Source organism: Pantherophis guttatus, chromosome 8, assembly GCF_059756535.1.
Source record: "Pantherophis guttatus breed Tessera chromosome 8, ASM5975653v1, whole genome shotgun sequence".
NCBI lineage: Eukaryota > Metazoa > Chordata > Lepidosauria > Squamata > Colubridae > Pantherophis > Pantherophis guttatus.
In genome coordinates, this window is record NC_142070.1 from 82,690 (window position 1) to 109,305 (window position 26,616).

Genomic DNA, 26,616 nt, shown 5'->3' on the forward strand with positions numbered 1-26,616 from the left:
GGCTAGCCTCATGCAGAGAAGGGTTTCCCCCCCCCCGCCCCCCGCAGGGCAGAGGGTCCCAGCTGACTGCTCCTGCGGAGCCCCAATGAACTGGAGCTCAGGGCCGCCTTGTCCCCCCATCCTCTGGAAGGGCTCTGAACCAGCCTGCCCGCTCTTCTGCGGGACAGCCCTTCTGGCCGCTTCCATCCCCACAGGGGCCTGAACCCCCAGGAGCTCTTGGTACACGTTTCCCTTCCAGGACTGAAGGACGACTTCTCCTGACACACTGCCACGTGCCTTGTGAGTGACCCTTGTTGCAGCCCAGAACCGGCCGGGCTTTGCCTCACCTTTCTAGCAGCTCTCACGACAAGGGTAGCTGGTGATCCAGGAAGGCACCGGAATCTTCCTGGACGAGCTGCTGCCCAGCAACCACGCGGGGCTTTGCGCTTGCCGCCCCCCTCCAAAAAAGCCGGGGCTCCCTGGGATTCCGAGGTCTCGGCCTCCCCCCCCTCCCCCCACAACCTTCTGCTATGCGTTATCTTCCTTACGGGGATCTCTGCCCTTCCCCGCCGGGGTGCCGCCTCCCCCCCGCCCTCCCTCCGTCCCTCCCGCAGGAATCCCTCTGGCAAGCTAAAGGGAAGCCTTCGGGGGTCCCCTCCGAGCCTGTCATCTCCGGGCGCGGGGGACAGGGCCCCGCTTTCTGGCAGCCGCTCGCAGCGGTATCCTTGGCACTCCCCCGCCTCCAACGGGAGAAGGCTCGGCGGAGGGGTGGGGAGGCGATTGCCAGGGCGGGGTGGGGGCAAAGGAGCTGCTCAGCGGGGGGGTGGGGTGGGGGGGTGCGCTGCAGAAGCCGCGGCCACTCTTGAGGCGGGCCGGCCTTTCCTCGCCCGCAACTTCCTCGCCGCCCGGGGGAAGCGCGTCCCTCCGCCCAGCCCCGCAGGAGAGGAGGAGGAGGGGGTGGGTCGCCGGCCCCGCTTGGACAGCCGCCCTCCCCGGGGGTGGAAAGAAGGCCTGCCCGTCCCCACCCGCGATTCTCGGCTCGGCTCCCACAAAGGGAGGCGGAGCGGAGGGCCCGGCCTCTCCCGCCGGGCCTTTCTCAGGAGCCCGGTTTGGTTTGGTCCGATCCCGAGAAAGCGGGGCGGCGGCGGCAGCAGCTCCGCCGATTGGCAAAGGCCCGTTCCTCGACCACCCTTCGTCCCGGCGAAAGAAGGCCGAGGCCCGGGCCTTCCCCCCAGGCTTTTCCCTCTGGACTGACTGAGCTGGGGGTGCGAGGGCGGGCTCCCCCAAATGGGTTGCTCTGACCTGGCTTCCCTCTTCTGTGCCCCACCGAGGACCAGCGCCTGGGCACTGGAGGAAAAAGCCCCTGACTTGGTCTGTAAAAGGCATCTCTTCCTACCCCCACACAGCCCACCTATATATACATGGGCTTCTTAGTCTAAATCTTTGGAAGGCGAATCCATGAGCGGCCTCCAAATGCACCCCTAGCTCTGACTGAGGGGATGAGAAGGGCCTGATGTCAGGGGTCCTTGGTGCTCTCTACGCTTGGTGGTTTTCTGGCAGATATTTCACTGCCAAACTAGATCACATCATCAGGGCTAGAAGGGAGCAGGATTTGCTCCTATTTTGATATGTTAGAGTCATATGCACCAAGCTCTGAATATCAAGGCCCCCATACCTCAGCCCTGAGCTACAGATACTCTTTTCTGTAGGGTCTGATGTGGCACAAGATCTCCTCTCAAAGACTCCCTGGACAATCCTCCTGGTTGGGCTGCCCTGGTCTTGAAAAAAAAATACCATCAGGTGGTTCTCTTGGCAGTTTGGAATTAACTTCCCATGTGTTTGGGTTCACAAATCACTCTGATTTGAGGTTGGCTTAATATTATTATTTGTGAACCCAGGTAATTAAAATTGTGATCAAACCATGGCTTAATGTAGTGTTTAAACGTAGCTTGTGCATATATAAGAATTGTTTTGGAATTGTAGGTTTGTATGGAAGAACCCCCAGATATATTGAGACTAGCACCCAAAATTCCCAACAAGAATTCCCCTTAATTATTCAAGCCAAGAATCCTGGAAGTGGCCATATAAACAGATTTGGATAGACTGAATAGAACAAACCTGAAGGTAGGAATCACATATAATGCCCACATTCACACGTCATGGTTTCCTCTCTCACGACAGGCGGGGTGCTGCCCCACACGCATCAGATATGGAGCTGCTGGTCTTTACACCCTGCTGCTCTTCTTCTACCCCTCCAACATTTCTCTTTCTGGCATCCTCTATATTTATCTTCACAAGTGACAGTGCACTGTGAAAACAGTCAGCCCTTGACTTCTACTTTCCAGACAGCCGCAATCTCAATTGCGTTCAGAAAACCATGAGTCCCGGAAGGCAAAGACCTAGTGTTGTTGAGAAATGTCCTGCCGCCACCACTGTTCGTTCCAGGCAATCTCTGCGAATCCTGGTAGTAGACATCCATCCTCCCCATTGGGACAACACCTGCCACAAACTCTGTGAAGCCTTGGAAAATGTCTTCTGCTTAGCCTGCAGTTTGACAGGCTCACCCCGCATCCCTTCATTCAGCCTCTACGTGGTCCAGAACCAGCAGGAATGCCTGCTGCCCTTTGTGGTGAGTGCTCCCATTACACACATAAGCCCATCTACAGCAGAGTAAAATATCTGAAGATCCCTGTTCTATTTTTTCATTAGTGCTAGCTCTTATGTAACCTTTGCTCCTTTGGGAATCTGGTTTCTCTTGCTTGGGAGCTTTTATGGGTTACATTTATGGAGTTTAGTGTTTCTATATTCATGGTGGTTGGCAGCCCAAAGGCCTAAAATACTCAGGTCTTGGAATTGGTGGCTACCTTTTGTTGTGGTAAATCTCATACCCAACGCCCATCTTGCTATGTTTGGGTGTGATGCCATTCTTTGCCCGCTCCAGTCTTCATTTCTTTTCTCCTTGATTGTTTGTCTGGTGTTAATCCCTTATTTGAAAGTCTGCTGTTTATTTATTTATTTGATTTTTATACCGCCCTTCTCCAGCAGGACTCAGGGCGGTGGACAGCCAAAGTAAAAACACAACATACAAAAATTAAAACAGTTTAAAAGATATTAAATAACGTCGGCCACAATTTAAAATAACTCAGTTAAAATTAATTTCAAATTAAAACCAAAGGATGGGATCAAGCCAGCCCGGCTAGATGAAATAAGTGGGTTTTAAGGGCCCGACGAAAAGTCCGGAGGTCCGGTATCGTGCGTATCTCTGGGGGTAAGTTGTTCAGAGGGCGGGCGCCGCCACAAAGAAGGCTCTCCCCCTGACATTGTCTGGCCGACGGCACCCTGAGGAGGCCCTCTCTGTGCAAGCGCACTGGCCGGTGGGAGACAATTGGTGGCAGAAGGCGGTCTCGTAAATATCCAGGCCCTAAGCCATGGAGCGCACCCGGAAGACCACTGGGAGCCAATGCAGCTCACGCAGGAAAAGTGTCACATGGGAGCACCCCGTCGCTCCCATAATCCCCCACGTGGCCGCATTCTGGACCAGTTGAAGCCTCCAGGTACACCCCAAGGGGAGCCCCATGTAGAGAGCATTGCAGTAGTCCAGGCAGGAAGTGACGAGTGCTTGAGTGACCGTGCGTAGGCAGTCCTGATCCAGAAAGGGACGCAACTGGCTTATCAGGCGAACCTGATAAAAAGCTCCCCTCGCCATGGCCATCATATGCTCTTCTAAAGACAGCCGTGCATCCAGGAGGACGCCCAAGTTGCCAGCTCTCTCCGTGGGGGCCAATGACTCGCCCCCAATAACCAGCAATGGTGCCAGCTGGCTATATCGGGATGCTAGAAGCCACAGCCACTCGGTCTTGGAAGGGTTGAGTCGAAGCCTGTTTCTCCCCATCCAGGCCCGCACAGCCTCTAGGCACCGGGACATCACTTCAAGGGCATCGTTGGGGTGGCCTGGGGTGGAGATGTACAGCTGAGTGTCATCAGCGTACTGATGGAACTCCACCCCAAAGCCACGGATTTTTTTTTTTTAAATTTAATTTATATGCCGCCCTTCTCCGGAGACTCAGGGCGGTTTACAATGCGTTAAGCAATAGCCTTCATACTTTTGTATATTTATACAAAGTCAGCTTATTGCCCCCACAAACTGGGTCCACATTTCACCTACCTTAGAAAGGATGGAAGGCTGAGTCAACCTTGAGCCTTGGAGAGATTCGAACCAGCAGTAAATTGTAGGCAGCTGTGTTAATAACAGGGTGCGTAGACCACTGTACTATCAAGGCTCCTATGGATGATCTCACCCAGCGGCTTTACATAAATGTTGAACAGAAGGGGCGAGAGGACCGACCCTTGTGGCACCCCACAAACAAGGCGCCTCGGGGTCGACGAGGATATGATCTTGCCCTTTTATTTCTTTCTTACCTTTTTTATTGTCTCTTTTGACGTAAGCTGCTCCAAGTAAAACTGCCTTTTGCAATTGACTGATAATGATTTTGTCTATATCCCAATGGTATTCAAGTGCTGCTCCAGATGTGTTGGAGTTACGGTATTATTATTTAAACTTATGTACCTCCCGATTCCCAACATCTCTGGATGACTCACAACAGTAAGACAAATAATTTACAATAAAGCCAAGGAAAGGTGATAAGAGTGCAAGCCAACCAGACTGGATGGAATGAAGCAAGCAGTCTCACCAAAGGTGCGAAGAGTTCCCAGGACTGCTCTAAACAATGGCAGAGTGAGAGCCGTCTGGATCTCAGCAGGAACCTCATGCCAGGAGCTGGGATTCAGCTTTGCTAAAATCAGGGTTATTATATCTGTAGCATTCCCCTTGTTTACTCACGTCCTCCTTTGGACAAAGAAGGAGACAAGTTCATTCCTGATGTGTAAATGCTTAAGTGCCACCTTTCTTATTTTGTCCCTTCCTCTTTAATAAGGTGAAAAGCCCAACATTCCATTAATGGAATGTTGCAATGGTTTTTACTTCCCACTGTGTCACATTTTCTCTGGTGCATTATGACATCTAGCCCCTTTTAACTTTTTCTGATATAAAACATAGTTTTCAGACAAACATATTTAGCCCCAAACACATGGGTAACTTCTTTCTGCAACATTTTCTGCTGATTTCAAGCGTAGTTTCATGTAAACCGTATCAAGGTAACGTTTGAGCAACATTTCTCAGTTCCAGCCATGATGCTGTCGTGCAGGTAGTGGTTGAGGTGCCCTCTTCGCCGGGATATCTGGAAATGGGAAAGTAATCTGTACTTCTTTCCCATTTTCCCCACAGGCTCTTAAAGGAGGCTTTGCTCGGCTCCAGAGCTGCTTTGCAGAGCTTGGTGCCTTGCCGAAAGAAGGGGTGTTCCAGCCCAAAGAAGAGGCTGTGGTTCAAGCGGTGCTGGATGGATTGCAGCAGTTCAAACAGTACACGGGTCAAGGCATGACCGGAGCCTCTCTAAGCAGCTCTTTTGTGGAGGTAAGAAGTGGGCACAGCCGAAAGGGCAGAGGTCCAGCGCATCTGAAGATGGGCCCAAAGCAGAAACAAGGCAGAATAGCCCAAGCGTCATCAACAAAATTCTGCCATCGTCAGGATCCTAACCCTAACCAGCATCCCCCATGGGGGTGTCATGAGCAAACCCTGTTATTATTCTTTGGTAACAGTGACCTGTTGGGTAACTCAGGTATAAGGCTTTGGGCAATAGCAACCAGTATATATTTTGGATAAAAGTTTGCTGGGAGTTCTTGGAGTTGGTTGCACAGTTCCACCCAATGGATGCTCAGAAATGTTTTTGCATATTTCTACAATGATTTTTTCTAGAAGAAAATAACAATTGTAATGGCCACCTCCACCTTTTGGGAGAGATTTATTGTTACATTTACAAGGTTTATAAATTGCTCTAATCAGATCCAACCCAAGCAGCATACAATTCCTTATCTTACAATACGTTACAATTATGTGCAGAATGGTGTAGGCCTAAACCATGAAGGGCTTTAAATGTGCATTGACTTGTATCCAGAAGCCAACTGGTCACCAGTGCAGCTCCGACAGCTGTGGTGGGCCCAGCAAGAAGCGGCTGTAACTGCTCAGACTGCTGCATTTGGATCAAGAGTTTCTTTAAGGTCAGCCCCACACAAAGTGCATTGCAATCATTCATTCCACCAAAGACTGAGTGATTAAGCAAAGCCTCCTGTTCCAGGAGGGCTTATAACTGAAAATTTCCTCCATGGTGATCAACAATCTGAGGTGTCGCTGAATCATGATTATTTAAAGGCCATCAAAACCCAAACAACCCTGGGAAGTAGGCTAGCTTAATAAAAGGCAACTTTGGACCAAGGAGATTTTGTGAGATTTCTAACTAAATAGGGGCTTGAGCTAGTCTCTTTCTCCAATGCATCTGACAGGTATTGTAGCTGCTCACTGGGCATGACAAGGACTGGTGAGCAGCCATCATGCCAGGCTCTGCTTGGAGCAGTTAGCATGAGGAGCGTGAGTGTGCTGTCGATTAGTATGGTGAACCCTCCTCTAAACTGCTATGATTTGACTTTTCTTCCAGATTACAATCCTGACTAGCCAGCCCAGCAGAAAAATAGCCAACCAACTGAATGCTGGATTGCAGGATGTTGACCTGGTTAGCCTCCACCAACTACAGGTGGTCGAGGTTTCTCAGCGGGCAATCCAGGAACTCTCTGGGGCACAGTGGGGCGGAGAAGTATCCAGCAGCAGTGGGGGTGAGTACAGCAGCCTGACATTTATGCCTAGAAATTGGAAAACCTGACACCGGCTACACCTAACTCTGATGAATGCATTCAGTCTACAAAACTCCTCCGGAAATGGAATCTGAGTCCTAGAACCCATGACAATATCAGCTGTTCTTCATCCATTCTTGAAATCTCAAAACAAAAAGCAGGCTGGCATTAAAATTGGCTGCTCCCGTTGCCAGAGCAAGTGGGGGAAAGCCCCTGTTCACTTGTCCACCATTTCTTTCATTTTGTAACAACCTGTTGATGCAGAACCTGAAGTGTGCGTGCCACAATTTTTAGTGCATTTTAGCTGTTCTAATAAAGGTAGCTGTTCAACTGTTAATTTTGGAGTTGATTCAGATTTTTTTTTCATTTTCAAAAGAGTGAATCTGTAAAAATGGACTAAGATGCAGATTGTTGCCATCAACTGGATAGCAGCAGATTGTTGCCACCTATTGAAATATTTTGTTCCAGCTTCATGCTGTGTCAACACCATTACGCCAAGATCTCATTAGTCCCTGCTAGCCCTGATCCCATTAATCTATACGAATAATCAGAATCTTTGGCACCAGGCTGTTGCTCTCTTCAAACACCTGTGAATCCAAAGGACCCTTTGCATCTCATTAGACTTGAATCTATCTTTATCACATGATCATAAGGCTCACCAACTCTAATATCTTGATGACCACTTGAGAAAGAGGCTGCTCTTCACTGTGCTGCCGCCCACCATGCAGCCACCCTGGCTGACTTGCCCTCTTTTCTCCCCTGCGGCTGCTGAGATGGGCTGTAAATGCAAGCAGGCTGCCATATATCCATGTTTTGATCATCTGGCCACAAGGGCACTGCAATATAGCTGTAACCTCAAGGACCAGCTGTAATTATCATTTGTTCAGTGCTGTCCTAATTATTGTAAAATTTGATCTAGATTCTTGGTTCCATTAATGGACCCCAAAGTAGTGTTTGCCTATCCCGGGCATTTTTTAGGTGCATATTCTCTGTATCCCAATTTTCTCTGCTTTTAGGAAGGATAAGGAAAGGATAGGATAGGATAGGATAGGATAGGATAGGATAGGATAGGATAGGATAGGATAGGATAGGATAGGGAATTGGGAAGAATAGCTTAATGCTTTGCACCGGAACTTCAGATTCTGCCTAATGTAAAAAAACTGCCTCACCTATCTCCTTAGGAAAGCATGACTCTTGAAATAATTAGGTATCAAAAGAAACTTTCACTGAGAGAAAGTGATTGCGGAGAAGTCAGACGGAATCTGAAGTTCCAGCACAAAGCATTAAGCTATTCTTCCCAATTCCAACCCCACCCCTTTTCACCAGTCCACCGGTAGCCAATACAATTCTGCATAGGTGTTTTGAGAACTCTGAAGTGTTAGCTTGATAGCAGTTCATCCCCAGGACGCAGCGACTTTGGTGTCAGACTGGAACCTGTTGGGAGGAAGCCCATCTGTCTTCAAAATAGCCCCCCTCACTGAATCCCATGCAATTACAGCAAAAGCATGCAGAGAATGCAACCCCAATAGCCTCCTCCCCACTCCTCCATAGGAATAGCAGTGTCCCAGCAGAGGACCTGACAATAGGATACGATACGATACGAGATACATGATACAATACAATAAAATAAAATAGCATACAATAGAGTAAAATAACAGAAGAGAATAGAGAATATAAAATAATTGAAATAGAAAATAATTGAAAATAGAAGAAAATAGAAAATAAATAGAAATAGAAAATAGAATAGAACTTTATTGGCCAAGTGTGATTGAACACACAAGGAATTCGTATCTGGGGCATAAGCTCTCAGTATACATACAAACAATAAATAAATAATAAAATCAGTGTACATACAAACATACAACCAACATGTACATATAAACAAGTGTACGTACAAACAACAAGGTAATATAACCATAAGATACCAATAGAAGATAATACGGAAGATGAGAAGGACAATAGCAGTACAGCCCTACTACATAGGTAAATATCCTTAGGCATAAAATAGTGCTGTGGGAATTAAGTATTCAGCAAAGTGATGGCATAAGAGAAAAAATTGCCTTTGTGTCTAGTTGTTTTGGCATGCAATGTCCTATAGCACTGTCCAGAGGGGAGGAGTTAAAACAGTTTATGTCCAGGATGTGAGGAGTCTGTAGATATTTTCTCAGCCCTCTTTCAGACCCACACAGGTCCTCAATGGAAGGCAGGCTGGTTGCAATTGTTTTTTCTGCAGTCCTAACTGTTGGTTGAAATCTGTGCCTGTCATGTTTGTTTGCTGTGCCAAACCAGACATTCACTGACGTACAAATGACAGACTCAATAATTCCTTTGTAGAGGCTGTATCAGCAAATCCTTGGGCAGTCTGAGCTTTCTGAGTTGGTGCAGAAAGAGCATTCTTTGTTGTACCCTTTTGATGATGTCCTATTTAATCTCATCTTCTCTTGCAGAGAGCACCACAATCTTGAACACAGAGATTGATCTACACACTGTGGAGAACGATGTGGTGGCCTTAGAGGACTTTTTCAAAGCCTGGCTGCATGACCATGCTCCGGATCAAGAGCACCTTCATCTCCTCCTGCCTGCCAGGACCACCACCCGCTCTGAGGCACCAAGCACCAATGCAGGTAATCTACCCTTGCCCTCAGGTGCCGACAGGGGCATCCGTGACACATTGGTGCCGTTTTCTTGGCAAATAAATTACAATAAACAAAAGTAGTAAACCATAGAAGGGACCAGCAAGAAATTGTATGTACTGTCCAGGATAATACACATACTGTGTTTTCTTGCCAGAGACTGAGCATTAACGTGTCCTTGTTCCTGGCTCTCAGGATATTCTTGTGCACTTCTGAGTCAGTGCAACGTTTGTTACAGAGAAGCTAGGAAAAGAATCTGTAAGGGCATCCGAGGGTTCTTTGCTCCCGATGGGCTGTCCCACGAAGGAGAGGCTCAGGGATAAATAGGGCCACGTCCCAGAGAATGCTTTATATGTGGATATTCCTTTACCTTCCCTTACGTGAAAAGTAGAGGGTTCAGGCTCTTCATCTAAATTCCCCTAGATCTCAAATTCATGTCACATCTGCCGTATTCCAGGCCTCGGGTGGGGGAAAGGGATATTCTCCGTTTTTTTTCTTTCATTTTAATTTTCTAGCCAAATAAGGTTTATTACATTTTTGAAAAAGTGGCAAGAACGCACTGACTACAACAACAGAAAAGATGCAAAAATATAAGTCTTCTTTATCCAGTGGCAGATGTTCTTTTTCAATTCGTTTTAATTATGTGTTTAATTTATAAATAATTCATCTCTCTGGAGTGGGATCATTCTGCAAGGTTGAAAATTGAAGAGGAAAAACAGATCAAAGGAAGGACTTCTTCCCATCTCTGGAATTTGCTCACGCCACCAATTTAAGCAGTTTGAAATGGGGTTTGGGCCATCTGAGGAACAAGATCAGGAAAGTCCTTTCTGATTCAAGGGTGATCCCTCAAGCTGTCTGGTTGACCCCTACGGGAAAGGAGGCTCTACCGGCTGCGTCAGTTTCACCAGACTAGTCCTGCCTGCTCCCACCGCAGCTTCTGCTGGCAGCAGGGGCAATCTCCCGCAGCACAACAGGTGCTCTGCCAGCAGGCTGAGGCCCCCTCCCTCCACATACACCCCCCCAGATCAGCTGGACAAAGGAAACTCTGGGCTAATGGGTTGCTGGACAAAGAGACAAAACCCACACACCTGCTTCAGTGATGTGCCACTTTGGCTCTTTGCTCTGCTCTCCTGCCTCTACAGCATGGCTGAAGTGTGATGTCCAGGAAAGATTTCTCAGCCCTGCCCAGCTTCCTGCCGCATATGAGGGTGGAACAGCAGGAATGGACAATGCTGCCAGTCCATTCTGGATGGCACCTGGCCTGGCCCCACGTAGACTGAGAGTCCTCAGGTACCTGATTGGGTGAGGGTTACTGTGACTGTCACCACACCTGCTTCCTAACAAGGATGACTCTTCCCCAGCCCTGCCTGGAAACAAATTTAATTGCTCTGCTGTTAATATGGGGGTTTCCTCTTCATTCAGCAGAGATCTGGCCTACAGGCAGCCTGCTGTGCTTTGATAATACTGCTGCTGATGGCCCGGTTAGAGCTGTGAATAGCCCTCCCTCCCCCCCCCCCGGCGGAAATCTGGTGCAGGCACATTTCTGCGCACTGCCCCTCCACGGTCTGTGATAGACTAGATCCCTGGGTTGTACATCACATGCTTGAGGGTGGGGGGAGGGATTGGTGGTTAAGAGTATCAATTTCACGGAGGACTGACCACAGTCTTTCTGGAAACCACTTGTCTTATATCCCAAAACTCATAACCTAAAACATATTCACACATCATTAGACAGATGCATGGCAGACCTGTAGTGAGCCCAGGCTTGTGTCAAGGTGGTGTGTGCAGGAGGCTGGCAATGCCATCCCCCCTCCCCCGCCCCGGTCACTAAGAGAAGGTGCTCGAGAGGCCTCCTCTCCCACTTCAGCGAGCATTCAGTAGCACAGTAGCATCAATGCAGAGAAATCACAGCATAGTAGCTGGGAAACTACTGGCTGTTTTTGGCAATACTACTGTTTTCATAAATTAGAAATTCAGTTTTGTTTGGGAAAGGGATCTTCTCCTAAAACAGAAGGAACGGAAGTGGCTTTGCAGTCAGGAAGGAAAGCGTCAGCCAGGGAACTCCTACTTTTCCAAGTGTGGAATAACAGTTTTCCTTCTCTGGAAAGTGAGCTGCAAGGAATGGCAGATCCAGCACCCTTTTCTTTTAACCCTGGGCTGGGAGACGGGCAGGCATGCCAGTCACATGGTTTTAGTTTATTCAAGAATCAGCATCCTGGGGGCTACGCTGCTCTCATGAAGGGCTCTTCCTCCTCATGGCTGCGCCTTCCTCAAGTCCCGAGCCAGCAGAAAAATCACCCTGGCGTAATTTCCAGCACCCAGACAGCCAAGCTTCAGTCTGCCTCTCTTAACAAAGCAGTTCACAATTTAAGAACAGCATGTGGCAAATTCCTCAGCCCAGGCAGGCCAGCTCCCATTTGCCTCTCTAATGAGGCAATCTACACCGCTTCCCTCTGGGACTGTCTAAGAGCAGCAGCATGTGGAGAAGGCGCATGGGGCATTCCCTCCCTTTCTGATGAAGGAAAGCCCATCACAATCTCTCTGCTCAGAGCAACATTTGGACAAGCAAGGTGAGGCACCTTGGGCATCTCTTGGGATGCCTAAATGACCAGTTGGATGGGAGCAGGCCAAGATGGGAGAGCTCTCTCCATGCATCCTCCCTTCCCACACTGAATGGCCAGCCAGCACCTGGACAGAGTTTGGTTTAGTGGCCTTTCTGGGACTGTGTCCCCAAAGGGAAAGTAGCAGAACTCTTGCCTGTTCCGCCCCAGTGTCAAATATACTGAGTGGCAGCACTGGAAAGTATTCCGGGCAGTTCCTAGAATGCCATTTGCCAAGGCAAAAGGGTGTTGCCTCCCTCCCACGGAGAGCATGGATGTGCAGTCCTTCCTGGCAGAAGCAGTGGTGCACTATAGAACCGACAGCCCTGCTTTTGACAGGGGACACCACGGACAGAATGGGCCACGTAGAGCTGCCCCCACATCTGAGCTCTCAAAGTAATATTTATGGAAGGAATTAGGAAGACCAGGCCCACCAGTGAGGGCCCTGCATACACCGCTCAGGTGCAGTCAGGCTCAGCCCATGGAGCAGCACAAAAGGCAAGCCCAATGTACCCCCGAGACCCGTTGAAGCCTGAGGAAAGCATGTTAAGGGGCCGTCTGGAAAGGGGCCTTTGGAAGAAGCCCTCCCCACTGGCTGGACTGGAAGCAATGAAGTAGACATGCAAGAATCAGGAACCTCAAGGTTTATTACAGAAAAGTTCTTTTGAAAAATTTGGAGCAGCCCCTTTTGCTGAAATTGGCGTTCCATTCCTGCACTGCTTCCTCTTCCTCTTCCCCAAACGGGCTGGTCCTCGCTTTAGGGCTGAACCCATCCCAGCTGTAGATAAATCTAAGATCACGCAAAGGGACCAGAGACCTAACCTGCATGGTGAGTCAGGGATGTCCATTTCAGGGAAGGAAACTGGAGGGGAGGCTGCCACAGTGGGTGCCTCCTGCAGGCCTGGCCAAGGACTCTGGTTTTACAGCTCAGCCACGTTCTCCAGCCAAGCCTGAGGATTTTGCCCAGGAAGGGGGGGGCAGTCTGCCCTCCACTTCCAAGCATTTATGCAAGCTGTGTACCAATTGCAGCATTTGAGGCTCTGCAGTATTTGAACCACCTGGAGCCCACCTGTCTCCCTCCCCTCCTCCTTTCCTTTCCCTTTGGATCATTCAGTTAACCATTTCTAGAAGAGCAGAAAACCCACCCTCTGCACAGGCTGCTCCCTCCCTTCTGGAAGCAGCCTTCACCCTAAAGAAGATGGAGTAAAAAAAAATTGTGATAAACCTCTGCTTCCTCCAACCCACCCTCAACCTAGCCAGCCATATTTGTAAGGCAAGGGTCAGTCCTCTCAGCCACCCCAACCTTCAGGAGAGGGAAGCGGGGGTCTGCACAGCTCCTGCCCCTCCCTCCAGGCTCAGCCCCCACTGAGACAGGCGGGGGAAGGAGGGGCCACAGAGCCTGCCTCTACTTGGGCTCACTCGTCAGCAGGAGTTCTCAGTCCCCACTGAGTGGCCTCCTCTCAGAGATCTCCTTTAGAACTTTCCCTGGACCCCCAGCCAGCAGCTTGACGAGGGTGGCAGTCACCTCCTCCCCAGTGACAATCTTTCCTGTTGCAGGGCGCTAAAAGCTGATGGAGTCTGTGCATCCATGATTTTTGGTCTCCCTCTAGTCGTAAGGCCCACAAGCTGTTGGCAACTGAGCTGGGATGAACTGGAGACCAACCAGCAGAGTTTCCAAGCCTTCTGCCACTGTCTGCGAGTGAGTCCTAAGCAGGGTGGGGTGGGGTGTGGGGTGTGTGTGGAAAGGCCACCTTGCCAACATCCCCGAAGCCACCCAGCTTCTGGGGCAGAGGGGAGACCTCCTCAGGTTCTCCAGCAGGCAGACCAGCCATACTGCTGGCTGTGTGTCAGTTGCACCTCACGCCCACCAGGCAGGAGCATCACTCTGTTTTGGCACAACGCACATCGGTTTCATCTTCCAGAAGCGGAAATGGCTGCTGCTTGCCAAATATGAGACCTGGAGTGGGCCAGATCTCAGTGGAGGCCTCTCAGCCGGCACCTTCCAGGTCCTGCTGCCCTCAGACTCCTGCACCCTACTGCTGCGCCCGGTAGTGGCCCGAGAGCTGCTTCTGCCTTGCAGCTTCCCTCTCCTCCCTGCTGACCTGCCAGAAGCAGCACTCGCTAAAATGGAGGTAAATGACGAGAACCCTGGCTGTGAGGGAAAGGGGCACCCTGACCCCACCCCGCCCCTGCCTTCCCCTGGGCACTGACGTAGCCTCTTCCGCTCCAGGGCATCCTCGGTGGCCTGGAGTTTGAGGCAAGCTACGATCCCCTGCAGGCAACCTGTCATTTGTACCAGGCCTTGAAGAGGTGCCTGGGCCGCCTGCCTGCCTCCCGGGTTCAGCGCTGGGCACCAAGGCAGTGGCCCCGCCAGGTACCAAGGGGCACACGACATGGGGGAAGGGCGGGGACAAATGTGGGCCTGGCAGCAAGGAACCAGCCTAGGAGGCAGGGGGGCTCCAACATGGCTGCTTAGAAGGGCAAATGCACCAGGGCTCTGCCCTAACACCCGGGGCACCTTCCAGCCTTTGGGATGGGCTCTGTCATTAACAAAGCAGGATTCCTGCCATCCCAACAGCAGGAAGGGCAGGACACACACACACAGCTTTTGCCCCAGCAGTGACGGTGGTTCTTCCCCCACAGCAGGGGGGTCGTGTGCATCCCAGCAGGGCCAGGGCCACAGTGGCCCCGCTGCAGGTGGCCCTCCCACCTGCTGGCTCCGGCAGCCTCCCCCTTTCTCCGAGCCAAGGAAAGGCGATCCCAGAGTCCAAGATGTAGCAGCCTTTGCCCACGCTTCTTGGCCATGGAGGGAACACCCTGCCTTCTTCACAGCCACAGAGCCGGTGTCGTCCTCTGCCGAAAGAGCCGGAGCCCCACGGCGGTTTCTTTGGCAGCAGCCTGCACCTCCCCACCCTCGCCCAGAAGACTCCATGGGGGGACGGGGTGTGTGTGGGATGCTCCCGCAAGCCTCGGGCAGGAGCTGGGGCCAACCTGCCTGTTTCTCCCCACTTCCCCCAGCCTGGGCTCCATGGGGAAGGAGGCGGAGGGGCTGTTTGTGGCACTTCCTGGTTTCTGTTGTTCAGCCCTCTTCCGGCCTGGCTCAGCCACATCCTCTGCTCTGCGTCAATAAACCTCCTTGTGACAGCCTGAGCGAGTGAGAGTCTCCTTCAGCTCCTTCCCACGAACGCCCCAGCATGACTTCTGCTACCACAGGAGCCCTTCTCAGCCTCCTGCAGAGGCAGGACAGCCTTGGGCACAGAGCCGGAAGCCTCAGCCCACCATGCAGGCTGCCTCTAACATTGGGGGGAGGGGGGGGCAGTGGGCCAGCAGGGGCTCTCCCCAGTATTCTGCAGCAACCAAAGGAAGCAGCAACCTCCTAAATGGCTTGTCAGGCTTTCTGGGCTTACTGCCAAAGACTGCAGTCCCAAAGAAGCGATGTCCCGGGGGTCAGGAGGGGGCTGTGTGCTCCCCAGGGGTCCGTCCTCCCTTTGGAGGCCATTCCCACACAGTGGCTAGGGCCCTCATGGAAGAGGCAGCCTTTGCTGCCCAACAAGATTGCTGTCACTTGGGGTCTCAGCCTGCCTCTTCCAAGAAGGCGTATGCATGGCTAGCCCCCCTCCCCAGCAGGCAGCCTGCAGAAGAAGGTCCCACTGGAAAGGCTGCTCTGGCTCCAGCCCAGCTCAGGGTCCCTTCTCAGATCTCCCCCAGGTCTTCGTACACAGCGGCTGGCCGGCTTTCGTCCACCGATTGCTCGGGTCCCAAAGGGCCAAGGGCCGAGGGCGGCTTGAGCACACGGCTGTAGAGTGGGTCGCTGCCGTTGTTGCTGTTGTTGCTGTTACAGACCCCCTCTGGGCCCAGGGTGGGGGCTGCTCTGGTCTTGCTGGCCTCTGGCTGAGCGGATTTCTTGTGCACCCGGGGAGGCTTGGGAGCAGGGCTGGGCCTGGGGGGTTTCAGCCCAGCCTTTTGGTGGAAAGCAGGGACAGCATAATCACCGGTTCCAGGAAGGCACGGCAACTCATAGCCAGCTTGGCTCTCCAAGCCCTGAGTCCGCCAGGCCTCGCAGGGGAGACGTGCCTCATCGTAGATGGCGGCCGAAGTGGGGGTGGGCCACAGGGCTCTTCCCTCAGGTTCATCATAGATGTGCTGCTTGCCGCTCTGGACCCCGCAAGTCCGTGGCCTGGGCTGCTCCTCCGCCAGGCTAGAGCCCCGGCCTGGCCCTTCTTCCTGACGCTGGCTGTCAACGGGGTCAGCGTAGAGGGAGTCTGGCCGCGAGCCCTTCACCGCATCCAGAGGCTCAGAGTAGACATTGTTGGTGTCCTCCACAGAGCCAGCCATCCCAGAGAGGGAGGGCCGCAGCGAAGAGCTCGGCCATGGGTTTTGCCCTTTGGGCATGGCGGCTTCCTTCCCCTCCCCAGCGACGCTGGCCCTGGCTGCCAAGGTGCACCTGGGCGGCCGTCTCTCCGAAGCAGCAGTAGCGCCCTCTCCCTCCAGGCTGAGGGAGTTGGCCACAGCGTTCTGGAGGGAGAAGACGCCAGGGGTCTCCATCTCAAGGGAGCTGCTGCTTTGCCGATGCCCTTCTACCTGGGCCTTCTGAGCTTGGATTGCAGCCTCCACCATGTGGAAGATCTCGTTGCCCTGCTTGGTCTCAAAGGTGAAGTTGCCAGGACCGGATTCACAGCGCCGGCCAGCTTCGAAGGAGAACATTACCTGTGGAAGAGAAGCGTGGGGCTCTGTGGTCAGCCAGGGCCTCCCCAGGGCAAGGGGGGCAGCCCCTAAGGAGCCTACCCTCGCAAAGCAAGTGCTGGGGATAAGTTTGTCCCCCTGTGGCTCGTGAGTCCAACTTTACCCTGCTTCCCAGGTCTTCCGGGGGGGGCGGGGGGGAGGGAACAAGACAAAACCCCAGGGCCCAATTCCTTTCCTGCCCGACAAGCTCACCTTATCCCTGCCATATCTGCGAAGGAGGCGATAGGGCCATGTGTAGAGGGGCAGGCTGGAGGGGGCCTCTCTGAGGATGAGCTTGTTCCAAGAGGCCTTCAGCACATACCTCCCTTGCAGCTTGCAGCGCTCAGCAGCTTCAGTCTTCTGCACAGTGACCCAGAACTCATTCACTACAGCCAAGGGGAGAGTCAGAGTGGACGGCTGTGCTTGCAGGGAGGCAACCGGGCACTGCAACTCCGTCCCTTGCAGAACGGGGGGTGGGACAGCACATGCCATGCCACCCAGGAGCACCCTGTACTTCCTGCCCGCCTCAGTAGCTCCCAAGGCAGGGTCCAATTTGAAAACCAGAAGCAATCCCACCTCTCAGCCCACATATAGTGCTGCCACTGAATAAAAGCTTCCAAGGGGGACCAGTTGGACCATCCAAGTTACATGCCAGCCACACTCAGCCATTAAGTCCTACCTTCTTCTCTTGAGTAGTAAATGGAGTTTGTGGCCATTTCCAGGTCCCGTTCTCCAACGGTCTCCGTAGCAGATGGGGTCATTTTCCCAGGGTTAGTCTGTGATGAGGAGCATAAAAGGTCTCAGTGGCAGCCCTTACCTGGCACTTCAGCAAAAAGAACCGATTCTTCCTCAGTTGCCCAGAGTCTTGACAGGATTGGCAACTGCTCTGGTGTCAAAGAGTTCAAATCCTGATCTTTGGGGCCCTCAAGTCGATCGATCTACTCTGCATGAATCCAATGAAGCTCCCCAACCCAGAGCTTTCCAGATGAACAGATGGTGCCAGTCTTGCCACTGGAAGCTCCCCCTAACAGTCTCTGGGCCCAGCACTCCAGAATGAGAGCTAATAGCTCTGGGCTTCCAGACGCTCGAAGGGGGGAAGCACTTTCTTCACTGTCTTCTCCCAGGACTCCTGATCCAGCTTATTCCTTTCCAGGAACTCGTTCCAGGTTGGCTGAACCCTTTTTAAAGTAGGTCCCCAGAATTAGACATAGTGCTAAATTTCGGTCTGACCAAACCCAGAACATTTTGCTTGATGATCCAAATTCTGGAGGACTCTCATAACGGGGCAAATAGGGCGCAGCTCGGTCACTCAGCCCCACTCCCCACTTTCCTCTGCATGTACCAAGCTACCTGTCAACTTCTCAGGAGCTTCTTTTCCCTCCTTCCCTTTGGCTCTGATGGCCTTACCCTTTTTCCACTTTCCCATCCCAAAAGTCATCCTGTGTGGGTAGCTCTACACCAGGGGTGAAATGCTACCGGTTAGGGCTGGTTCACCTGAACCGGTAGTAAAAAATGCTACTGGTTCGCTGAACTGGTAGTAAAAAATGTAAAAAAAAAAAGTTCCGACGATCAGCTGAGCAATGTGGATCTTTGTAACTTTTTTTTTACTTTTTTAGCATTTTTTTACTACCAGTTCTCCGAAACCGGTAGTTAAAAATGCTTTAAAAAGTTTTTTTTTAAGTTCCAAAGATTGAGCATCGCTCAGCTGATTGTTGGAGCCATTTTTATTTTTTTTACTTTTTAGGCATTTTTTTACTACCAGTTTGAGCGAATAGGTAGTAAAAATGCTTTTAAAAAGTAAAAAAAAACCAGCTCCGACGATCAGCACAGCATAGCTGTGATCATTGGAGCCTTTTTTTTTACCTTTCAAAAGCATTTTTTTACTACCGGCTCGGGTAAATAGGTAGTAAAAAAATGCTTTAAAAAAGTAAAAAAAAAGGCTTCAATGATCACAGTTTGCCGCACGATCATCAGAACCATTTTTTTTACTTTTTTAAAGCATTTTTTACTACCTATTCGCCTGAGCCAATAGTAAAAAAAGTTTTTTAAAAGTTTTTTAAAAGGTTCCCACATGCGCCACAGCTGATCACCCTCCCCCGCACTGTTCTACTTACCTTCCCATGCCTCCTTTTGTTGCTCATGGCCAGCGAACTGGTAGTAAACCGGTTCAGATATCACCACTGCTCTACATCCTGAATGCTTAGCTCTACCTTTGCTTTAGCTACTCCCCCCCTTCGCTTTAGCTACTCCCCCCCTTCACAACCTCCGCTCACCAGAAAGGCTGCCTCACAGAGCTTCGCCACCCAGTCAGCCGCCTCCTGTGGCTCGGTGGCAAAGACGTAGGTGCGGCTGCTGGTCTCCAGGCAGAAGGCAGCCAAGCCCTCCTTGGGGCTGCAGTCCAGGGCAGGAGCCACACTCACGCAATCTGCCAGCCGCACAATCTTCTTGTCCAGCCTCTTGGTACTGATCCGGTCAGCTGGAGCAGCTCCTTCCTTGCAGTCAAAGAACTCCAGACGGGCAACTCCATGAGGACTTGCTGGGTACAGCACAAACCAGCTTTTCTTCCACCGCTGCAAACAGAGACAGGCTATGACAGCAGATCAAGAATGGGGCAAAGGAGGGCAGCAAAAAGGAAAAAAGGGGGTCCTGGATGAAACAGATTTCCTGGATCCCTTTCAGTCCGGAGTGAGGCCTGATGATGGGACAGAGACAGCCTCGGTGGCACTCATGGACAATCTGTGGCGGGAGTGGGAACAGGGCACTGCAACTATTCTCGCTCTCCTTGACCTCTCAGCCGCCTTCAGCGACCACGGCATCCTTTGGAGCGAGTTCAGCCTGGCACTAGTTCAGCTCCTTTCTCCAAGGTCGATCTCAATTGGTGTTGATAAGGAGTTAGAGAGCCAGCCCTCAACCACTCACAGGGCTCGCTACCCAATTAATTCATGGACCCACTCACACAGGAGGACACACTCTGGACTTGATTTTTGTCTCTGGGCAGTGGACGAATGATCTTGAGATAGGGGCGGTAGCGATTGAGCCCTTGTCATGGTCGGATCATTCCCTCCTTAGGCTTGACTTTCTAACCGCCACACCCTGCCGCAGAGAGGCGGAACAGACCAGATGGTTCTACCCCAGGCGCCTGATGGATCCTAATAGGTTCCAGATGGAGCTTGGGCCATTTCCTGAGGCTCTGACTCATGACTCAGCTGAAGAGCTAGTGGCTGCCTGGGATAGAGCAGCCGCTGACGCTTTGGACCAAGTCGTGCCTTTGCGGCCTCTGACCCGTCGCCAAGTTTACCTGACTCCTTGGTTCTCTGAGGAGCTGAGGGAGATGAAGTGCTGGAAACACGGGTGAGGTCTCATATTAAGACCTGCCTTGTGGTGATAAAAGCAGCAAAATCTAACTATTTTTCCGCTCTTATTGCATCGTCAGATAACCGCCCGGCTGCCCTGTTTAGGGTGACCCGCTCCCTCCTCCATCTGGGAGTGCGGGAGGATCCCTTGTAGGGTCGCGCTGAGGATTTTGTTCAGTATCTGCACGATAAAATTACTCAGATTCGGGAAGGCTTGGTCTCTGACTGGGTAGGTACAGACGGGATGATGGAGGCCGGTCTTGAGAATGTCATTTGGGAGGAGTTCGACCCTGTTGCTCCCAAGGACGTGGACAGGATACTGGGGCGGCTGAACGCAACCACATGTTTATTGGACCCATGTCCCTCCTGGTTGGTGCTGGCCTCCCAGGAGGTTACGCGAGGCTGGCTCCAGGGGATTATCAACGCTTCCTTGAGTGAGGGTGTCTTGCCACCTGCCTTGAAAGAGGCGGTGGTGAGGCTCCTCCTCAAGAAGCCCGCTTTGGATCCGGCTGTTTTGGCTAACTACCGTCCGGTCTCCAACCTTCCCTTCGTGGCGAAGGTTGTTGAGAGTGTGGTGGCGCGACAGCTTCCTGGGTACCTGGATGAAGCTGTCTATCTGGATCCACTCCAGTCCGGCTTCAGGACTGGGCACAGCATGGAAACGGCATTGATCACATTGGTGGATGATCTCTGGAGGGCTCAGGATAGGGGTTGTTCCTCTATCCTGGTCCTGTTAGATCTCTCAGCGGCTTTTGATACCATCGACCATGGTATCATGCTGTGCCGGTTGGAGGGGTTGGGAGGGGGGGCACCGTTCTGCGGTGGTTCTCCTCCTATCTCTCCGACTGGACGCAGTCGGTGTTGGCAGGGGGGCAGAGGTCGACCCCCAGGCGCCTTGTTTGTGGGGTGCTGCAGGGGTCGGTCCTCTCACCCCTTCTGTTTAACATTTATGTGAAGCCGCTGGGTGAGATCATCCATGGCTTTGGGGTGGAGTTCCATCAGTACGCTGATGATACTCAGCTGTACATCTCCACCCCAGGCCATCCCAACGATGCCCTTGAAGTGATGTCCCAGTGCCTAAAGGCCGTGCGGATCTGGATGGGGAGTAACAGGGTTCGACTCAACCCTTCCAAGACCGAGTGGCTGTGGCTTCCAGCGTCCTGATATAGTCAGCTGGTGCCATCGCTGGCTATTGGGGGCGAGTTATTGGCCCCCACAGAGAGAGCTCGCAACTTGGGCGTCCTCCTGGATGTATGGCTGTCTTTAGAAGAGCATGTGACGGCCGTGGCCAGGAGGGCTTTTCATCAGGTTCGCCTGATTCGCCAGTTGCGTCCCTTTCTGGATCGGGATTCCTTACACACAGTCACTCAGGCACTCGTCACTTCCCGCCTGGACTACTGCAATGCTCTCTACATGGGGCTCCCCTTGAGGAGCACCCGGAGGCTCCAACTGGTGTAGAATGTGGCCATGCGGGGGATTATGGGAGCGAGGGGGCGCTCCCATGTGACGCCTCTCCTGCGTGAGCTGCATTGGCTTCCGTTGGACTTCCGGGTGCGCTTCAAGGTGTTGGTTACCACCTTTAAAGCGCTCCATGGCATAGGGCCTGGGTATTTGCGGGACCACCTTCTGCCGCTGATAGCCTCCCACCGGCCAGTACGCTCCCACAGAAAGGGACTCCTCAGGGTGCCGTCAGCCAGGCAGTGTCGGCTGGCGACCCCCAGGGGGAGGGCCTTCTCTGTGGCAGCACCTGCCCTCTGGAACGATTTGCCCCCGGAGATACGCATGATACCATATCTCCGGGCTTTTCGCTGTGCCCTAAAAACTTTTCTTTTCCACCAAGCAGGGCTGGCGTAAACCCCCCCCCCCTTTTGAGATGTTAGATTTTTAATTGTCTATGGGTTTTAGTTGCGATGTTTTAAATTTTGGGCCAAAGTTGTGTAATTCTTTTAACAAATTTTAAATTTTGTATTAGAATGTTTTTTATTTTGGCTGTGCACCGCCCTGAGTCCAGCAGGAGAAGGGCAGTATACAAATTTAATAAAAATAAAAAAAAATTAAAAATACTCTTTCCTCTCCTGTTTAAAATGAAGCCACTGGGTGAGATCATCCGTCACCAAGAGTTGAGATATCATCAATATGCTAATGATACTCTGCAGCTTCCTGCCCCTTAAGCAGGAGCTCTAAGACAACCCCCAAACGGCACACCAGTCTTGAATGAGGAAATGCAGCCCCATCTAAAATAAAACATGGAAAATCCCCAGAACCAGGAGTCCAGATTTCTGCTGCCGCTCAGTAGCGTCAGGATTGAGCCAGAGTATGTTCTACCTCATTCAGGCATTGGGACAGGATCTTAAAGCCATCATGGGGTCAAAATGTATCATTTCCTCACCCAATGGTGTCATGTAGATACATTAAAAAGGGGAGTTTGGAGTCCTGTGGCACCCCCACGAATGAGGGGCGGTGGACTTGACCTCTTCCCCCCCCCAGTACCAAATGGATGGGACCACTTCTAACCTCCTCAGTTTTTCCAGAAGGATACTGTAATCCACGGCCTTGAAGGCTGCCTAGAGATCAGGAACACAAGGATGGCTACATCATCCCCATTCCTGCTCTGCCAAAGATCATCAACAAACATGCTCTATCCCAGCCTGAAACCTGGCTCCAGATAACCCCTTTCCTCCCAGATCCTTTGGGGCTTTTCCTTAACCAACTTCTCTGCAACCTCCCTAAAATGGAGAGCATACACCACGGCTTCCTTTAGAGCTGAAGCGACCAGCTCATGTCCTGTCTCAGAGAAGCAGACACCCGCTATGGATCCAAGCAGAGGCCGCCTCCCAGGTGACTTTAAAAACCCAGAAGGGACCTGAATCTAATAAAATCTGAAAGGCCCTACCTACTTCATTGGGAGTCAGACTCAAACTCATCCCAGATAATACATTTCAGACACCTCAACTGGGCCTATCCAGTTGAACTCCCACTCTGAGCAAATCTGAAAGATGCAATTAACAATAAAGTCAACTAAACTGAGGATCCACCAGATAATGAAAATTATTCTTCACAGCAATCCACCTTACGTCCCTGTGCTTCATCCTTCCCTAGCAGGGATTGAATTATCTTAAATCAAACCGCCTGCCAGATGGCTAGTGGCAAACAAAAAAAGGGGAAGAATTAACAATTCTCACCTTTTTCAAGCATGTGATTCAGAAATTAATCAGAGGCCAATGAAGAGGAGAAAAAACACTCAAATAATTAGGAGCTGTTTCTTAAAAACATCTGCAGACCCAGAAGCTGGATTGGACAAAGGCATCCCAATTCTAATTCCAGAGAGATCAACAAGATACAGGAAATGACCCGCTGCTCTCTTCCCCAACTGCTGATACCTCCACCTATCTAGAAGCCACAGATGGATTTCTCTTGCATGGCTGGTCTAATCCCCTAACCAAAAAAAATTGGCAACTCATTGTGGGGTAGCAATTTCACAGCCAAACTGAGTTGTCGTTCCTCTCCCTGGCCCTGAACCACGTTTTCTTGCTAGAGTGAGAGGATGAACGGTATGATCAAGACTACCCAGCCTCTTTGCCCATCTAAGCCAAAAGGCCAAGGATCGAACAACTTAGGCCCTTGCTTGCTCAAGTGGCTCTTTTCTGCCCCTTCCACTGGCTCTACAGTACAGTGGCAATCAAACAGTTTGGATCATTCTGCAGGTTTTGATCAAGAGAGAAAAAATCTTTCCAAATTACTCCCAAGATGGAATTTGATCTTCTCGTGGTAATAGAGGGTGGGATCAATTCTCCTATGTGGAGAGTGAAAGTGCTCCGCAACAGCAAAATAAAACAATAAAAAACATAAATTCACATTAATCCAGCAAGGGTTAGAATAAATTGGCATTCAACCAGTCGATTAAAGATCAAAATGAAAAGAGAAAACGCAATTAAAACCGAGGCATGCTTAAGAGTAACAAACAGCTGAAAAGAAAGGATGGAGACCTGACCCTCTGGCTACTCCTACCAAGAATTGCAACCATCAAGATTGCTTTTCCCAGCAGGCCCAAAGGCATCTGAGGATCATCTTGCGTCATTTCTAGTTGTTCTCGTTCGAATCTGGAGAGAGGGCCAGCAAAGAACCAGCTTTGGTGGCAAAAGCAACTATTTGTTGGCAGGAGAAAAAAACTGTCCTGACACTCAGGACACCATTTTCAGACGAGTTTCTCATTTACAGAGTTTCAAGGATGCTTCTCTTTTTAACTCAGATCCCACCAGTGATATGAGGAACCTTTTGCCTGCCTTCCTGCCTGCAATTGCATTTACTGCTCAGAAGCCTGTTCCCTCCTTGGGGAGTCCTCAAAGTGGCCTCCTCCAATATGTTCCCCCACTAATTCTGAACCCTTGGGAATTTCATAAATCACCAATGTCAGGACAGGACCATGAAGTCTTCTACCCCTTTTTACAGCAAGAATTTAATGTTAATACCTGCCCCATTTCCAGGTCCTACTTCTGAGGAGAAGAAAAGCTTGCAGACAAGGCAGGAGCTTGACAGCAAAGGAACCATCCCTGAGACATGATGAGGTTGCTGAGGTCCTCTCAACCTTCCCTTATCACTTCCTTCCCCTCCTTCGAAGGTTTTTTTTAAATCAACAAGGACTATTTTGTAGTTCATTGGCTATTATGGCTTACTTATGTTTTATGTTTGTGGCCACTGTGATCAGTTTCCAATCAGTTCAGTAGTTCTTCTATTTTGTAAACACTCCTGGATGTCATTCAGGGTCATGCCCAAAGCTATCTATTTATTTATTTTTATTTATTTGATTTGATTTTTATACTGCCCTTCTCCAACAGGACTCAGGGCGGTGAACAGCCGAGATAAAACATAACATATAAAATTTAAAAGCAGTTTAAAAGACATTAAATAATTTCGGCCCTCAAATTAAAACAACCCAGTTAAAACCAATTTCAAATTAAAACCGAAAGGATGGGATCAAGCCAGCCCGGCTAGATGAAATAGATGTGTTTTCAGGGCCCAACAAAAAGTCCAGAGGTCTGGTATCGTGCGTATCTCTGGGGGTAGGTCGTTCCAGAGGGCAGGTGCCGCCACAGAGAAGGCTCTCCCCCTGGGGGTCGCCAGCCAACATTGTCTGGCCAACGGCACCCTGAGGAGGCCCTCTCTGTGCGAGCGAACTGGCTGGTAGGAGGCTATTGGCGGCAGAAGGCAGTCTCGTAGATACCCTGGCCCTAAGCCATGGAGCGCTTTAAAGGTAGTCACCAACACCTTGAAGCACACCCGGAAGACCACCAGAAGCCAGTGCAGCTTGTGCAGGAGAGGTGTCACATGGGAGCACCCCGTCGCTCCCATAATCCCCCGCGCGGCTGCATTCTGGACCAACTGGAGCCTCCGGGTGCACCCCAAGGGGAGCCCCATGTATCTAGCATAATTGGGTGGAGGATCATCACTTATAGCAGTACTATTTATTAGATTAAATAAAGGCACACTTGGGACATAATCTGTGACCTCGGGGATTAACCATAGCCGCCTTGAGTCTTCAGAGAAAGGCGGCATACAAGTTGAACAAATAAATAAATAAACTTGTGCTACAACTCAATATTGCCCAGAATCTTTCTGTCTGGGGGATAAAACTACTTCCCTCTTTTTAACTTTTTTTTTCCACTGCCTTTCCATTCCCAGAGCACTGGAGATGGCTAAATGGGAGCAATGTGGCGCTCTCATGTAACCCCCCTCCTGCGCGAGCTGCACTGGCTCCCAGTGGTCTTCCGGGTGCGCTTCAAGGTTTTGGTTACTATCTTTAGAGCGCTCCATGGCTCAGGACCAGGGTACTTACGAGACCGCCTCCTGCCACCAATAGCCTCTCACCGACCAGTTCGCTCCCACAGAGAGGGACTCCTCAGGGTGCCGTCGGCCAAATAATGTCGACTGACGGCCCCCAGGGGGAGAGCCTTTTCTGTGGGGGCACCTACCATCTGGAACGGGCTTCCCCCGGAGTTACGAAACATCCAAGATTTACGCATATTCCGCCGTGCCCTGAAAACATTTCTATTCCAACAAGCTGGTCTGGCCTAACTCTCCCTTTTTAATTGGCTTTTAAACTGGCTTTTAAATTGGGTTTTAAACCTCTTTAGATAAATTTGGATGTTTTTAATCTTTGAGCCTAAATTACTTAATCTGTTTCTTAATAGTTTTTAACTTCTATATGTATTTGTATTTATTATGGCTGTTCACTGCCCTGAGTTCTTCGGGAGTAGGGCGGTATACAAATATGAAAAATAAATAAATAAATAAAAATTAGTCCAAGGGCCTGATGCAGTCACTTAAAGGTAGTCTGGAGAGCACCTGCTTACTTGTCATCTTAACACCCCACGGTTTCCTTTCCTGATCTTCCTTAAAAGGTTGCATTCAGAAGTGGCATATCAATCAACAATCTTCTCCATCCTACAGGTTTCTTTTATGTGAATATGGTTGCTCCTAATCCATATCCTGGCCCTCAGCCTTCTGGCATTGACATAAATGCCTCTCAGGAAATGAATTCACCCAACGGGAAGTCCTAGTTGCCACTTCCAACGCTAATTAATTTCTCTG

At 50.8% G+C, this 26,616-nt stretch overlaps 2 protein-coding genes across 6 annotated transcripts in view; one reads left to right on the top strand and one right to left on the bottom strand.

Moving 5' to 3' along the window:
• On the top strand, positions 1-15,100 carry M1AP (meiosis 1 associated protein). 5 transcript variants are annotated; one of them, XM_087875388.1, is made up of 10 exons: positions 1-279; positions 2,325-2,608; positions 5,264-5,449; positions 6,528-6,702; positions 9,168-9,344; positions 10,496-10,643; positions 13,511-13,652; positions 13,876-14,085; positions 14,184-14,327; positions 14,597-15,100. In XM_087875388.1, the coding sequence occupies exons 2-10, from the start codon at positions 2,357-2,359 to the stop codon at positions 14,729-14,731; spliced, it is 1,569 nt and encodes a 522-aa protein (XP_087731514.1). In that variant the 5' UTR covers positions 1-279; positions 2,325-2,356; the 3' UTR covers positions 14,732-15,100. The 5 variants fall into 5 exon arrangements, with proteins under 5 accessions (XP_087731514.1, XP_034281939.2, XP_034281937.2 ...); XM_034426048.3 differs by having other exon boundaries at positions 65-279; positions 2,161-2,608; XM_034426046.3 differs by lacking the exon at positions 1-279 and adding an exon at positions 762-936 and having other exon boundaries at positions 2,161-2,608.
• DOK1 (docking protein 1) overlaps positions 12,583-26,616 on the bottom strand; it is a 19,606-nt gene continuing 5,572 nt past the window's right edge. Inside the window, exons 2-5 of the mRNA XM_034426044.3 lie at positions 18,949-19,245; positions 17,355-17,451; positions 16,889-17,061; positions 12,583-16,660 (exon numbers count right to left, since the gene is read on the bottom strand). Coding sequence (XP_034281935.2) covers positions 15,647-16,660; positions 16,889-17,061; positions 17,355-17,451; positions 18,949-19,245 — 1,581 coding nt within the window. The 3' untranslated portion in view covers positions 12,583-15,646. The remainder of the gene's footprint in view (positions 16,661-16,888; positions 17,062-17,354; positions 17,452-18,948; positions 19,246-26,616) is intronic.

Excerpts from the sequence above, each read along its gene's own strand:
- M1AP (XM_087875388.1), top strand. The coding sequence starts at position 2,357 with ATGAGTCCCGGAAGGCAAAGACCTAGTGTTGTTGAGAAATGTCCTGCC. Across the intron at positions 2,609-5,263 it reads AATGCCTGCTGCCCTTTGTG|GCTCTTAAAGGAGGCTTTGC; the intron begins GTGAGTGCTCCC and ends TTTTCCCCACAG. Across the intron at positions 13,653-13,875 it reads CCTTCTGCCACTGTCTGCGA|AAGCGGAAATGGCTGCTGCT; the intron begins GTGAGTCCTAAG and ends TTCATCTTCCAG.